General features: G+C 36.4%; 1 protein-coding gene across 1 annotated transcript; it reads left to right on the forward strand.

The window, feature by feature from the left end:
- The first annotated feature begins 5774 nt into the window (after positions 1–5774).
- On the forward strand, positions 5775–7989 carry LOC114667285 (cornifelin homolog A-like). The gene is made up of 3 exons (XM_028822533.2): positions 5775–5896; positions 7341–7477; positions 7668–7989. The coding sequence occupies exons 1-3, from the start codon at positions 5782–5784 to the stop codon at positions 7761–7763; spliced, it is 348 nt and encodes a 115-aa protein (XP_028678366.1). The 5' UTR covers positions 5775–5781; the 3' UTR covers positions 7764–7989.
- The last annotated feature ends 6227 nt before the right edge of the window (positions 7990–14216 follow it).

A 14216-nucleotide genomic window follows, 5' to 3' on the forward strand; every position in this document is an offset into this window, starting at 1 on the left:
GTAATGGATGCATGTATGTAGGGCGTAATCGAGCAAGTATGCCTTGTGAACAGGTAGGACCTATAGAGAAGGTCAAAGCAATGAACATCGACTTTCATCGAATCCCAGAATTTTAGGCTATTTGGAAATTCCAGCTTGACATGTTTTTAGATCCAAAAAAGAGGACATACCTGAAGAAAATAAAGTATGTATGGTCGCCCTAACTACTGAAGCAGTCTGTGTGGCATTTGCTCGTTCAATTGATTTTTTTATGACAACCAAAGGATGCACATTTGCAGGTTCAGTTAAGTGGGGCAACACAATATTTGGTAGTATGATTAATATGGGTTGTGCTCAATTACTGTACTTCATTGTTATGTTTACATTATTTGTTTAATACATCTCTATATTCTGTGATTTAAAAAACAGAAGTCAGTAAATAGTGACTTTTTTATTTTTTTGCAAGTTGCCCTGTAATAAGTATCTTGATAAAAGTGATATAGAAAATAGCGCATGTAGTTTTATAATAGCTTTCAGTGGCCATCTAGATCTCAGGCATTACAAGCAGCATGGTTGATAATTGTGTATATTGTTCACATTCAAACATGATGCAGCGACTTTATTAGTGTGTGATCACAAATCTGACATATCCATGACAAAAAGTCACGTAATGTGACATCGGCTTAACTTGCTCACTCTTTTTGAATTGTTAAGCCTACAGTTACATGCAACAGTGGCATTTACCAAATCAAAAGAAATAACCCTGTTCTAATCAGATGGCCTGGTCACTGTATTTACACACACAGTGTATTTAGTAAAATGGCTTCTGCCACAGCAGCAATATATACGCTGGTGATACTTCATTGAAAGATTTACCTGTTCATTATGTACACAACACTGAACACAGTTCTGTTCTCGATTATAGAGTATCTGTCTTACTTTTTATGAATTCTCAAACAGTGTAAACACAGCTTAATTGCATAAGTGTGTGCCTGTTTTCTTTAAAAGAGATGCACAGAAAGGCATTGTGAACGCCAATTTATTTTTCAAAATGTTGCAGTGTTCTTGCCTCTTTTAGTCAATGATAGATTAAAGCAATGCTTTATCAATGTTAAAGTGCTACCTGGTCATTTATGGTGGGGCATTACATATTGGGATGTGTGAGAAAGGTATTTGTAAATAGCAGCAGATCACTTAGCAAATTTCTGCTCAACATCTGTTTCATGAGAGGAAAATGTGATCCATGCGGTGCCCCATTGTTTTAGTGACACTAACTGACCTGTAGTTCACATTCTAGAAAACGTTTAACTCTACTGATTGTAAGAACATTTTAAGTATAGGGGGATTTTGGAATTGGCATTTCATCATTTTGCTAAATTTCTATTCCCTCCTCTATATCTATACCATGCCTTTTGCTAAGACAGCTTAATCCTGAGTAGAGTTGCGGGGAGCTGGAGCCAGTCCCAGCAAGCACAGGGTGCAATGCAGAAACCATCCCTAGACAGGACACCAGTCCCCCTCTATATCATAGCAACAAAATCTGATTCACATCAAAATTATTTTGATGACTGTTACTGGCCTGTAATTTATTTGTTCAAAATCATTTGTAATTTTGGATAATTGAGCCCAATCTTGTTCATTTGTTAAGAATTGGGTGTTGAAATCTGTTGCCTGTAAAATTTCCACATAGAGCTAAATGTAGTAGAATTAAACCCAGTATTTTTTCCTTGATCCAAATCCCATGCTTGAATGTTGTTTATGTGGAGTTTGCATGCTCTCCTTATGTTTGTGTGGCTTTTCATCCTTTATCCTCGAAGACATGCAGGTTAGGATATTTGGTGATCCGAAATTAGCCCTGAGTGATTGTGAGGGTGGGCCCTACAATAAACTGGTGCCCTGTGTATGGCTGTTTTCTGCTTTGTGCCCAGTGCTGATGGGATTAGCGAGAGTCATTTGCTATCTTAAATTTGGATTGAGAGGGTCTGATAATGCTATATTGTGATATGCTTGTGTTTTTTCTGTTTTACTGCACAAAATATAATTATTTATCTGTGCTGTTCATGTTATATTACTTTTCTGCTCTTGTTTATCAAGAATATTAATAATTCTTATAATATTTAGCTAAAATGTTTTGTGAACTTTACAGCTGGTCACAGATGTTTTACTTTGTACGTGATTGAATGTTACTTAAATTTTTTTTAGTTTCATTCATTATCAAACAAGATTATTGTAGTTAAATCATGAAAGCACTGGACACAGCGAAGGAGCCAACATTTACCAGGGTACCAATCCTATCTTGTATATTGATGACAGAAGTGGAATTTTTGGTGACATATATAGACACCATAGCAGTTTATAGGAAGTTGTGCATTCTGAGATGCCTGTTTCAGTATTGTTGTTGTACCCGGCTAGTTGAATGTCTGTAGTGTAGTGTAGTTTCATATATATAAATTGTATCAAACATCACCAGCCCCATTCATAAACAGTCAGTTTCCATCCACAGGTCCACTGTTACTTTAATAACTTTAGGTGTTAAACCATTATCACATTGGCCCCCTATCCATTTCATGATGGTTGTAGGAGATGTGAGAATTTTAACATGTGCTCAGTAATGGACACCAAATAAATGTAGGAAATAATGTATGGATGTGAGAACAAGAATCAATTGATTGATGAAAACTAATCAGTTAGTTAATTATCAGTTTTGCCTTTGGCAATGCAAATAATTAACTAAATTATTTGGTAAGGCTCCCACTTTATTTACCTTATTTACCTTTTCTCTGTAGTAAGAGGCTTCTGGCTGTTAGACCTATATGAAGGCAAGTTAAGCATATTTGTTTTAATAAACATAATAATAAATGTATTCATAAAATCAATATGAATAAAATATAAAATATGATAACTACATATATGTTAACATAGAAGACAGGATGCAAGACTGATGAGACAGAAACATACAACACAGAAGAGGTAGGCTATTTACTGGCTATGTAGAATTCTAATTTGTCTTGGCACGGATAAACATTTTCCAATACCAAGTCTTTAAGGATGCTGTCTGATATTATGTGGAGTTGCTTGATGTTACACCAGGTTCAAGTAGGAGAATGGGAAAGTGGGTTTTTATTACATGGTCCTTTGTTTGAGGTATGATGTTAGGCGCTTTGCTGCGCTGTCCACGGCTTCACAAGGAAAAGCATTAATTTTTCTGATACTAGGATGTAGGTGCTGGAGTTTGCTTCATGACGTAATGCTTCTTCTCAGTGTTTGAGCTCAGACAGTGCTCAGTCACTGGCACAGAGCTTGGCTTGGTAGAGTGGATCTTATAGCTAGTTCAGGGCCCTGTCCAACTCCACAGCCCTATGGAGGTTTGCTTCCAGGCCGAAGAAAGTTTGTGAGCTTTTTGCTTCATGGACGTTGGGTTGCTTTCAGGTCCCAAAAACAGAATGGATTATCAACAATCGGCTCCTTTAAAGAAACAGAAGAGATCAATGCTGCTAATTTAGAAGGAAGGTATTACCTCTGGTGATTGAATTAAAGTCCTTTCTTGTTACAGATTCATTGTCTGTCTATAGCCGCATTATTGTGTCCATCACATCCAGACACAGTTGAGTTTTCAATTACAAGCCTAGGATGAAAGTCTGTATATCACTGCTTTGTCTGAATGAATCTCTGCAGAGCTGTGAGCTCAACTCCAATTTACATTTTTGTACAGAGTTGACCAAAGTATTATTACTAGTTACAGTTAAGCCATTCACTCAGGAATGCAGGTGGTGAGTGGGGTGCAGCTGAATTTCTGCATCCTATTTAAATCTGCTGTCTTAGGAGGCCTTGTGTGCCACCTAAAGTTTAGCAGAATGGGTAATGCGCACATTGTCCTACCTGTTGGTTAAAGGGTCATCTTAATGCAAGCTGGGCTTCCTGTTGAGTAGTGCCCTAGAGCAGGGGTAGGCAACGTCGGTCCTGGAGTGCCACAGTATGTGCAGGTTTTTGTTCCAACCCAGTTCCTTAACGAGAACTCAATTATTGCTGATGAAGCACATATTGCTTAAGTGACATTTTAATGCTTCATTTTAGTGGTCTCGCTTGTTAAGGTTCTCCAACCTTAATTGCTTATTTCAATCTTAAACTGCTGCATTCAGTGTTTTAATTGCTCCTTATTAGCAATAAGATGTAAAACAGGGGTAGGCAATGTCGGTCCTGGTGAGCCGCAGTGGCTACAGGTTTTCATTCCAACCCAATTGCTTAATTAGAAACCAATCATTGCCAATCTCAGACCTTATTTAATTTTATGGCTTATTAGTCTGTGCAATGTAAGGCTTTTATATCGTAGATTTTTTTCCTTTCCAAGGATATCATCCAAATGATTTGAAGCCTAAAACAGATCATTTTCAGTCTGTCACATTTTTCTATTAAGTGTTTTATTAAATCAAACCGTGCATGATGAACACACACAGATGTAATTGGAAAAAAGCTAGCTGGAGAACTGCTGGCTGCTTTGTCTTTTACATCTTATTGCTAATAAGGAGCAATTAAAACACTGAATGCAGCAGTTTAAGATTGAAATAAGCAATTAAGGTTGGAGAACCTTAACAAGCGAGACCACTAAAATGAAGCATTAAAATGTCACTTAAGCAATATGTGCTTCATCAGCAATAATTGAGTTCTCGTTAAGGAACTGGGTTGGAACAAAAACCTGCACATACTGTGGCACTCCAGGACCGACGTTGCCTACCCCTGCCCTAGAGGACCAAGATAAGGAGCAACCCTTAATAGAATGAAAGTCAATGAGAGGGACTGGTACCCATACACAAACATGTCTTCTCAGATCTTTTAAATTTAGGGTCTTTCGGATATGGAAGGAAAAGCAGATGACCTGGGAAAAAAACAATGCAGGCCTAAGGAGAATGTGATAAACCCACAGAAGTGATGAAAGGTCCAGAATTCAACTCTAGTGTTCTGGAACTGTAAGGCAGCAGCTCTCTCCAAAATTCCTTACTTAAATTTTCATATATAACATATTTGTTTTTTCAAAGGGATAATTTTGACTCAACAAAACCATAGTTCTTGAGCAAGTATATTTTCTGTTGCATGTAAGGACAACCTTCCTGATATTCTTATTTGCTATTATTTATTTATTAGTGCTGTATTTAATTCATATTCAAGATAATTTACATATAGCATAATTGTCAATTTGCTGTATTTGCCATACTCATTCCTCTGAAACCTTTCCTAATGACCTGGAAGGTAGTTAAAGATTGAATAAAGAATGGAAAAAAGGAAGAAATTTATAAGTGAAATGTTATTGTTTTATCAAGCATCTGTCAAAGACAAAACACCAATTACTAAGCTCTGGGTGGAGGTGTGAAAGCCAATCCTCTTTTGTCTATGGCAAGGAGCTCTGACCAACAGATCCAAACCCTGCACTGTTTAGAGATCAGTTACATTTGTAGTGTGTTCTTGGTGTCAAAAGCACCTTGGAAACGTCAGTCTCATAAATACAGGATTAATGAAATATTAAGGAGCTACAGGTGGTATATAAGCAATTCCTGCATTGCCAAATTGGTAAACACTTCTGGGATACTACTACATGTACACATTTTAGTCAAACCCCCTTTATTAGTATTATTTTTAAATGTTATTGCTGTTACTGCAAAGTTAATCTCTTACTTCTGCTTGGTTTGAAGGATTCAAGGTTACAGGTATATATTCTGTATTTTATAGTGATGTAAACTGATAGTTTATTGCTAATGGAACAGTTCTAGCCTTCTTTTGTAATGTTTTTTTTCTTCCACAGCTTAAGAAATGGCTCATCCTGTGACTGTTCAGCCTGCACCGATGATTCCCACAGCATTTTCTATCCCTCGCCCTGGAACTTGGAGTACTGAACTATGTGACTGTTGCTCGGACGTTGGAATCTGTGAGTCTCTGATATTATGAATGAGTACAGAAAAACAAAGGACATAGTCAGACTGCTATGTTAAAATCATAAATATAAACAGAGAATATAAAAATGGTATGACAAATGTGGAAACAGGATGAGAGATGTAACATGGTTAAACGCACTGGGGTTTTGTCAGTTTTCCCTTTGTTTTGTCTATGATGATCCACACTGTACCTATAGTATGAACCGATTATGTAATTCTGAAGTCATCTGCTTATTTTGATTTCATTTGTACAACCTTTTCTAATGAACAGTAAATCTTTTGTTCTCCTTAAGGTGTAATTTAAAATTGTAAAGAATAATGTGTAATTAATATTGTGTTAAAAGAATACATAAAAAACAGTGAGTGAATAACATTTGTAAAGGAGTCAAGGGCTTAATAAGTAGAACATCATATTGGATCTATGATGGAACAATTGAAGGGTTGCAGACCCCTTTATTGAACTCTTTGTAGCAAGAATTAGGCTCAATATGAACAATTAAAATTCAGCATTTGTTGAAATGGAGAAAAAACTGTATTTTTTTTTTAAACTGTCATGTGCTAGCTCATACAGTGCAGAACAGAGAAGCCAGTTGAACTAAGAAAACACTCCTTTTGTTAAACTGAATGAAAGTTTATTTTAGAAATTCAATGAGGCTGATGTTCTGAATTAAACTTTCATTCAGTTTAACAAAAGGAGTGTTAGGACTGACATACATTAACTGGAGAAAGTGAAAAAAATAATTTGAAAGAAGTAAACTAATTAATGAAAGAAAAAAAAAAAATATGACCATATAGCTATAATTTCCGCAAATCCTGGATCAGGATAAGTCATCTCTTCCAGTGTTAGGAGTAATTCAAATCCAGTAAACAGTAAAGTATGTCTTGGAGAAACTTAAGTTTTGTACACCCCAAATCACAAGCCATAAAACTTAAATGGTTGAGTTTACCAGTCAGTCCCTGAACTGCCTGTTTCTGAGCACAGAACTCCAAAACACCTTAGTGAACACACATGTGGACAACTTGTAGCATGGGGATTTGCACAAACTCTGTACTTTATAATGCTCCATATACTTGTCTACTGAATTGGATTACATCAGGGTCATTTGCCCAGCATACTTGGACTTATTCTCATAGGTACTTTTTTTTTCTAATATAGGCCTCTATGACAGAATAAATAAATAGTTTGTGGTTGGCTTAGTTTTATTTTTTATTTAGTATGTGGTATGAATTTGTATTATTTTAAGTGTTAGTAATTCATTAAAATGTTTTTTAATATCAGCATTTGCTGATATAATTGGCAAAATGTGTTTACATTTTTTGTTTTAAATTTGGATATACTGTATATACATTCATTTTTATTTGTTTTTTTGTGATTACTTAAAATCTTTGTTAATTGGATGTTTTTAAAACACCTTTTCATATACATCTTATTCCCAGGCGTTTGTGGAACCTTCATCCCCTGTATCCTGGCATGCAAAGTGGCACAGGACTATGGTGAGTGCTGTTGTCTGCCGTGTCTGCCAGGGACAATCCTTGCCATTCGGACTGGTCTGAGAGAAAGAAGGAAAATCCCGGTAAGTCAATCTGTAATTGGTCAGGAGATATAGGCTGTGCACTTGGTATAATGAGCATGGGAAAAGCTTTATATAAAGAATTTATTATTATTATTATTATTATTATTATTATTATTATTATTATTATTATTATTATTATTATTATTATTATTATTATTATATAATACCATATCTCTAATTGTCTGTGCAGGGTAATGTGTGTGGAGACTGGCTGATTATGACATGCTGTTCCTGCTGTGCCTTGTGTCAACTGGCTCGTGAGCTGAAGGTCCAGTATTCAGTCTGATAAAAGCTAAAGAAACTGGCAATGTTCTGTCTATTCGCCAGATGACCTGCCAGGATACAGAACCACATCATGGTTGTACACTAAAGAAGGGATCAACTTTTTGTCTGGAAGACAAAGAAAAGCTCAATAATTTGCTCCCCTTCCCTATCTACAGTATATTTCTCATACGTCTAACATGCATGCCTAAATGTACTCTGCAAACAAAGAGGAAACTTTTCTTGTGGATCTGGAATGAGAAAAATGTAATGCCTAATACAAATATTTTTAAGTTATTTGTTTTAAACCAAACAAATTACATTTCTGTTTAACATCTCCATTTGGCTGGATGTTGCCCAGTGTCTGATAAACAAAGGAGCACAAGGTTGTTTAACCATTTTAAGTGTTTAAGTGTTAAGACATTCTTCATATAATCAAGAGCACCAAAACCTAATTCAAATTTGTGCAAATATATGATAAAACATAACATTTAAAAAAGATTGAGCTATGGATATTGTTGAACTATGGATATACAATATGAAGTAGGAATGAAGGCTGTATTTTCTGGGTGCTCACCATATTATATGTCTTTTTATTTCTGTTTCCTAAAAGTTATATCAAGACTTCAGTCCAAGGACTGTGACCTTGACATGTTGAAGAGGGAACTTGGTTACCCAGTGATCCAGAGAACTATGTTCTCCGGAGATATGTATTCCCTATAGGGTTACTCTTAGCAAACTGGCCTAAAGTGGGTGACGAACAAAGACCAGTCCATTAATGAACCTCATGATAGTATCGATTAAATCAAAGAGTCTCACTGAAAACAGGTATAATTTAACACACTCCTGAAGCCTATCTTCAGAGTAGTGATTTTCAGAGAATGCCCACTGACCTAGCTTAGCTATTTCAGGCTCAATACAAAAAAATGTACATTCACCATATATGGTCATCACCCAAAAGGTGAAGGATGAGGGCTGGGTACAATACCAGTCAGGTGACAGGCAAGCGTAGAACAGATTCAGACATACTAGACCTTGGCAATGGAAACTGGCTCTTGGGTCATGGAATGTAACTTCTCTTGAGTCAGAATGAGCCAGAGCTTATACAGAAGGTTAAGTCTGAATCCAGACTTCTCAATCCAGGGTGGTCTCTCTCTTACTCTGGACTTGCCCCATACAAGAAATTCCAGAATGGTGTGGAAACACACACAATCACTCATGTGATAGGATTTCTCCCAGGCTATTCTTAGCAAAAATTCTTTGTGCTGAAGTAGGGATGCTGTCAAGAGGATCTGGTAAATGAATCTCAGATTAGGAGAAACAAAGAAGATTCTATCCATGTCACAGTGGATCATCTCCTGACACTTGAAAATATATTTTGCAGTCTTATCCACGTGTCCTTAGTGGTTTTGGAAAAGTGTATATAACATGTATGCCATACCAACTAGCAGGAGATTGTCAAGAATATGGGATTTTAAAGTTACTTCTGCATGAATTATCATTGCTGTATTTACAGAGAAAAAGAATCTCCTCTCCTGTTTATGATTGTGATTGCACAATTGAGGATTGAAAAGTATCCATCTTGGAAATCTATTAACTACTTTTCTGCAGATGATGTAATCCTCTTAGCTTCATCAGGCAATGTCCTTTGGCACGCACTGGAATTGTTGGCAGCTGAGTATGATATATTTGGAATAGGAATCAGCACCTCAAAATCTTAGGCCGTAGCACCCTTTTGAAAATGAGTGGCTTATTTTCTTTGATTATGTGGTAACTATTTGCCCCTATTGGAGGCGTTCAACTAATTGAGGCCTTGTTCATGAGTGAGGGAAGATGTGATTATGAGATTAAGCAATGAATTAATGTAACAACTGCATTGACATTGTACTAGCTTGAACAAAGCTTTTAGTTTACCAGATGATGTATATTCTATCTTTACCTATTGTGAGAGGCTCTGGAAAGTGAAATAAAAAATGAAATTAAGAGCGCAAATGGATGAAATTAGGTTCTTTCACAAGGTTGCTGTCATTACTTCCCATGACAGGTGTAATGGAATCTGCAATATGAAGTGGGGCATTGGAGCTGAACTTCTGCTACTCTGGACTGAGAATAGCCAGTTGGGATAGTTTAGGCACATATTTCAGATTCCCTCATGGATCTCCTCACATGATGTGTAAAAGGCATGGCCTTCTGAGAGAAGACCGAGGGGCAGACTCAGGGCATGCTGGATGAATTATATCTCTTGGCTGGCTTTGTAGTGTCTGAGAATTTTTCATAAGGTGTAGCTAAGGATAAGTTTGCCTCCTCCATCCAAATCAATGTGTTGCTCCCATGACCGTCATGTGGATAAACAGAGTAAAAATGAAGATAATGATATTAATCATGATAATTAAAAAGATGAATAAAATAATACAGCTAAATTGTTTATATATAAGCATTTACAAACAACTTCAACAAACATTAATCTCTCTATATATATAAAATCCAATGTCTGTCTGTCTGTATGTCTGTCCACTTTTCACGAAAGAAGTACTTAACGGATTTAGATCAGGATATTTTCTACAATTTGCTTGAACATTCCAGTTGATTTTGCGATTTCTGTCATTGTGCGATGTATCATAGTTCGCTTGCAGTACCAATTTATTTGCGCGAATCTGAAAGACACACAGCTGGCCAAGGGGAAGGGGGCGAGGCCCTCCTCACTCATGCACCAGCCTCGGGATGTTCCTTACCTTCGCTTACCTAGTGAACTAGAGAACTACTTAACAGATTTAGATCAGTTTTTTTCTATCATTTGCTTGAACATTCCGGTTGATTTTGTGACTTCTTTCATCACACTAAGAATCATAGTTCGCATGCTGGAGCGATATATTTGGGGTAATCCGAGACAGAAGCTGTGGGGAGGGAGAAGCTTGACATCAGGAGTGGGGAGTCGGTCTACCTGTTCATTTTTGGAGCGGACCTTTGCCTCCTCTAAGCTAGCAATACCTATTTGTTTATTGATTTTTAAAGTTTGTCCTGTTTCACTGCTACACGGACGGAGCCGCAGGGGACAGCTAGTATTGGATGATTTTAGATGTTGTGATTAAGAATATTTTATTCATTCTAAATAATTTTTTGAGCCTTTCCCTGTCCCTTTACCCCGGAAAACCCATACAGATTTGAGGTCCCTTAACCCACCTTAATTAATTTTTTTTCAGTGTGTGTGAATTTTCAAATATTAAATAAATAGAAGTAGAACTTAGCAGCCCTGGTTCTTGTTCATAGTATTTCTTGTTTATGTTTTGGTTTTTTTTCTCATTTATTTCATTTATTCAAAAATATATTAATGCAGTCACTTGCCAGGGTTTAAAAGGTGTTACTGCTTAAATGTAAAGAGTTCAGGGTTAAGCTTTCAGATCCAGTTATTGACTGTACAGGGTTTCCACGTTCATCCATGACTGTGTTTTTTTTTTTTTTTTGTACCTGTCTGAGTAGCCAGTACTACAACTGGCTAGCACAGATCTTATTTGGATAAGTGGTACAGCTGGCACCTTTGAGTCCAACTTCTGGGCCTTGCATGTCATTACTGTTAGAGACAGACTGGGAGCGTTGCCTTGAAGGATTCCTCACCACTAACACCTGTGACTTGCCTTAGACCTAGTGCTTCTACAACGCTGAAGTGGAGTAAGATTTGTGAATATTATGCTATTATTGTAAGATTTGGCTTTTATAAACTCCTCACATAATAAGAATTATTATCAGCATACTCCTGAGTCTCTAAACCAAAGCTTAGGTGGATAATGCTTTTTTTTTAAGATGTACATTTTAATGTTTAAAGATTTCTCATTTGGTATTAAATATACATTATGTTTCTAATGGGCACATAGAACATCCTTGTATAGCATTCATGAATTCAGAAATTATGATGTCTCTCTAGATCTGAACTTTCATTGTTGTTAATATTTTATGAGGAATGGTGTATTTGTCTAAAAATAATTTGCTATCAAACATTTAGTTAGTTTAACAAGCTATTCAGATGATACTATGATTTTCAATGTCAGATATGTCTAAAATTATTCTATTAATTAAATACTGTAAGTGCTTTTTCAGTTTTGAAACTGTTCTGTAAGTTATGAAAAGGAAATAAATGAAAATACAAAATTGAACACATTAATATGTTTTACAGTAAAATATTTTAATGTTAATCAATTTTGTATCCTTATACAGTTTTAATTCGATGGCTTGTACTGCAATAAACCATACACTACAAAGATTCATTGCTGAATTCTCTGAATGAATATATCCATTATAGCAAGAAAATCTATTGTACTCATTTCATTGTGCTTTTCCTTCATTGAAAAATATATATAGTGAAAATAACAATAATAAATTATTTCTAAAGATGGATTTAATCACTAAATAAGCTACATGGTGGCACAGTGGTTTTTATACCATCTTTCATATTCAGTACCTCTGTTTCAATCTTGGCATTTTCCCTGTCCACATGGAGTTTATACATTTTCTACATTTTGTAATTTTTTAATTGAGTACTGCAGTTTTCTTCCTACAATTCACAGAAATACAACATATGATGGGCTGAAAGGTGATTCAATTGGCCACTGTGACTGAGCTTATGTCTGTGTGTGTGAATGTGCTATATATTTGAAAGTTTCTTCCTTCTTTGTACTCAACACCCACAGGACAGGCTTCAGCTCCTGATCCTGAAATAGTTAAAGCAAATATGGAAAATGGATGTAAAGAGAGTCTCATCCTCAGTCACTCCTTCTGGCTTGGCCTCATAACAAGAAAGAGTATCTATTAGGTTTAGGAATTCCTCAAAGTGCTCATTTCACCTCTTGATGATATCCCTATTTAGGCTATTCCTGTTCTGGAGAACAGACTCTTAGATTTATTTAGAGCTATAATGAGAGTCATATTTATGGAATGTTCCTTGTCTGTCCCATAATCTTAGATCATTTAACCAAGGGTGATCCTGTAGAGTATATGAGACAAACAAACTATAAGGTTAAGAGAATGTCACCAGAACAGTGATACTGGGACCATCTCCTGAAGTCTGTCCTGGGAGAGGTGAAATGGTGCTGAAGTACCAAGTGGCTGAGTGATCCACATTGCATGGTTGGGCTTATTACCCACAAAATGGTGTATGAAGTGTCCATGTATGCTCAAAATCTACAAATGAACAACAGTTTCTGGAATGAGAAAATTATAGGTATAGTTTGTGTACTTTTACAAAAAGGTTGTCAATCTGTTTAGGCCAATGAAAACGCAATGCATCTTATGCAGTGATGCTTTGCAGCTTTTCAAACACAAAAATCTGTCACTCCAACTAGTTTAGTATAATCCAATTGTTATTTATAATTTATGTATAGTATATGCCTGATGAACTGTACATAGAGCCTGGAAGAATGGAACAGAGGTACTGAGTACATCAAGAGAACTTGTTTGTGTGTTCTATTATTTAAATTAAAGTTCTTTATTTTAATACATTCTTGTTTGTCATGGTGCCAGAGAGTGTTAAAGTGTTCTGTGATAATTTGACATACAAGTAAGAATTTCACTGCACTGTGTAAACGTGACAATATTAGTAATACAACAACTGCAACTACAAGGTCCAAATGAAACAATACCTGATTAGACTACCGTTAAAAAGGCCTTAACTCAAAGCTTAGGCCACAGAAGGACAAAGGCCACAAACTCAATTTTCTTTGATTTCCATAATGCCTCAAATGTCAAGAGAAGCAAGGGCCAGTAGCAGAGCTAGCAAATGGGGCAGAAAGGGCACTTGCCCTGTGGTCTACCTAAATGAGGGGCCCACCAACGTAACAAAAAAAGTTGAAGGTGATCCCCAACATCTCCAAGGTGGGGAACGGGTATTATACTCTATCCCACTGCATAGACAGGACTTATTTTACATGCTGCAGGCAAGCATGTCATATGCGAGTCTTGCAAGACCCTATAGATTAAGCCATTCAGTTGTGTCCCAATTGAAGACAAGGTTTCTGAAGATTGGCAGAACAGATGACTGTTCAAGATTTTGTTTCCTTGAGTGACCATTAAAGATCAGGACCAACATAGATTAGTCACACACATCTGGGAGATCAATTCAAATCTGCCATCATCACTGCTGCTGAAACTTCTGGCAAATACAATGCAAATATCAGTGACAGGATAGTGAGAGACAAACTCCATAGCATTGGCCTTAAGGCTAGGTCACATTATATGACTTTTCCAGAAATGTTCAGTTGTAGTCTTCATTTACATAATCTTAGCAAGTTGGAGGAAGTTGACGGGACACTCCCCTGAAGCTAGTTGTGTAAATCAGGTTTGATTTTGTCTTTAGTTGTATGGGGGACTCTGACAAACAATGAATGCTCATCTGGAAATACAATACATACTGTATAATGCAGTGACCGGGAATAAGGAATGCATATGTTTTGGACCTCACAAACAAGTGAGAGGCTCGGCTGTTTGATAT

This window comes from Erpetoichthys calabaricus, chromosome 17, assembly GCF_900747795.2.
Source record: "Erpetoichthys calabaricus chromosome 17, fErpCal1.3, whole genome shotgun sequence".
NCBI lineage: Eukaryota > Metazoa > Chordata > Cladistia > Polypteriformes > Polypteridae > Erpetoichthys > Erpetoichthys calabaricus.

Bases quoted from the DNA above. Each gene is read 5' to 3' on its own strand.
- LOC114667285 (XM_028822533.2), top strand. From the start codon at position 5,782: ATGGCTCATCCTGTGACTGTTCAGCCTGCACCGATGATTCCCACAGCA. The intron at 5,897-7,340 runs GTGAGTCTCTGA...TCTTATTCCCAG, and splicing joins TTGCTCGGACGTTGGAATCT to GCGTTTGTGGAACCTTCATC. The intron at 7,478-7,667 runs GTAAGTCAATCT...TTGTCTGTGCAG, and splicing joins GAGAAAGAAGGAAAATCCCG to GGTAATGTGTGTGGAGACTG.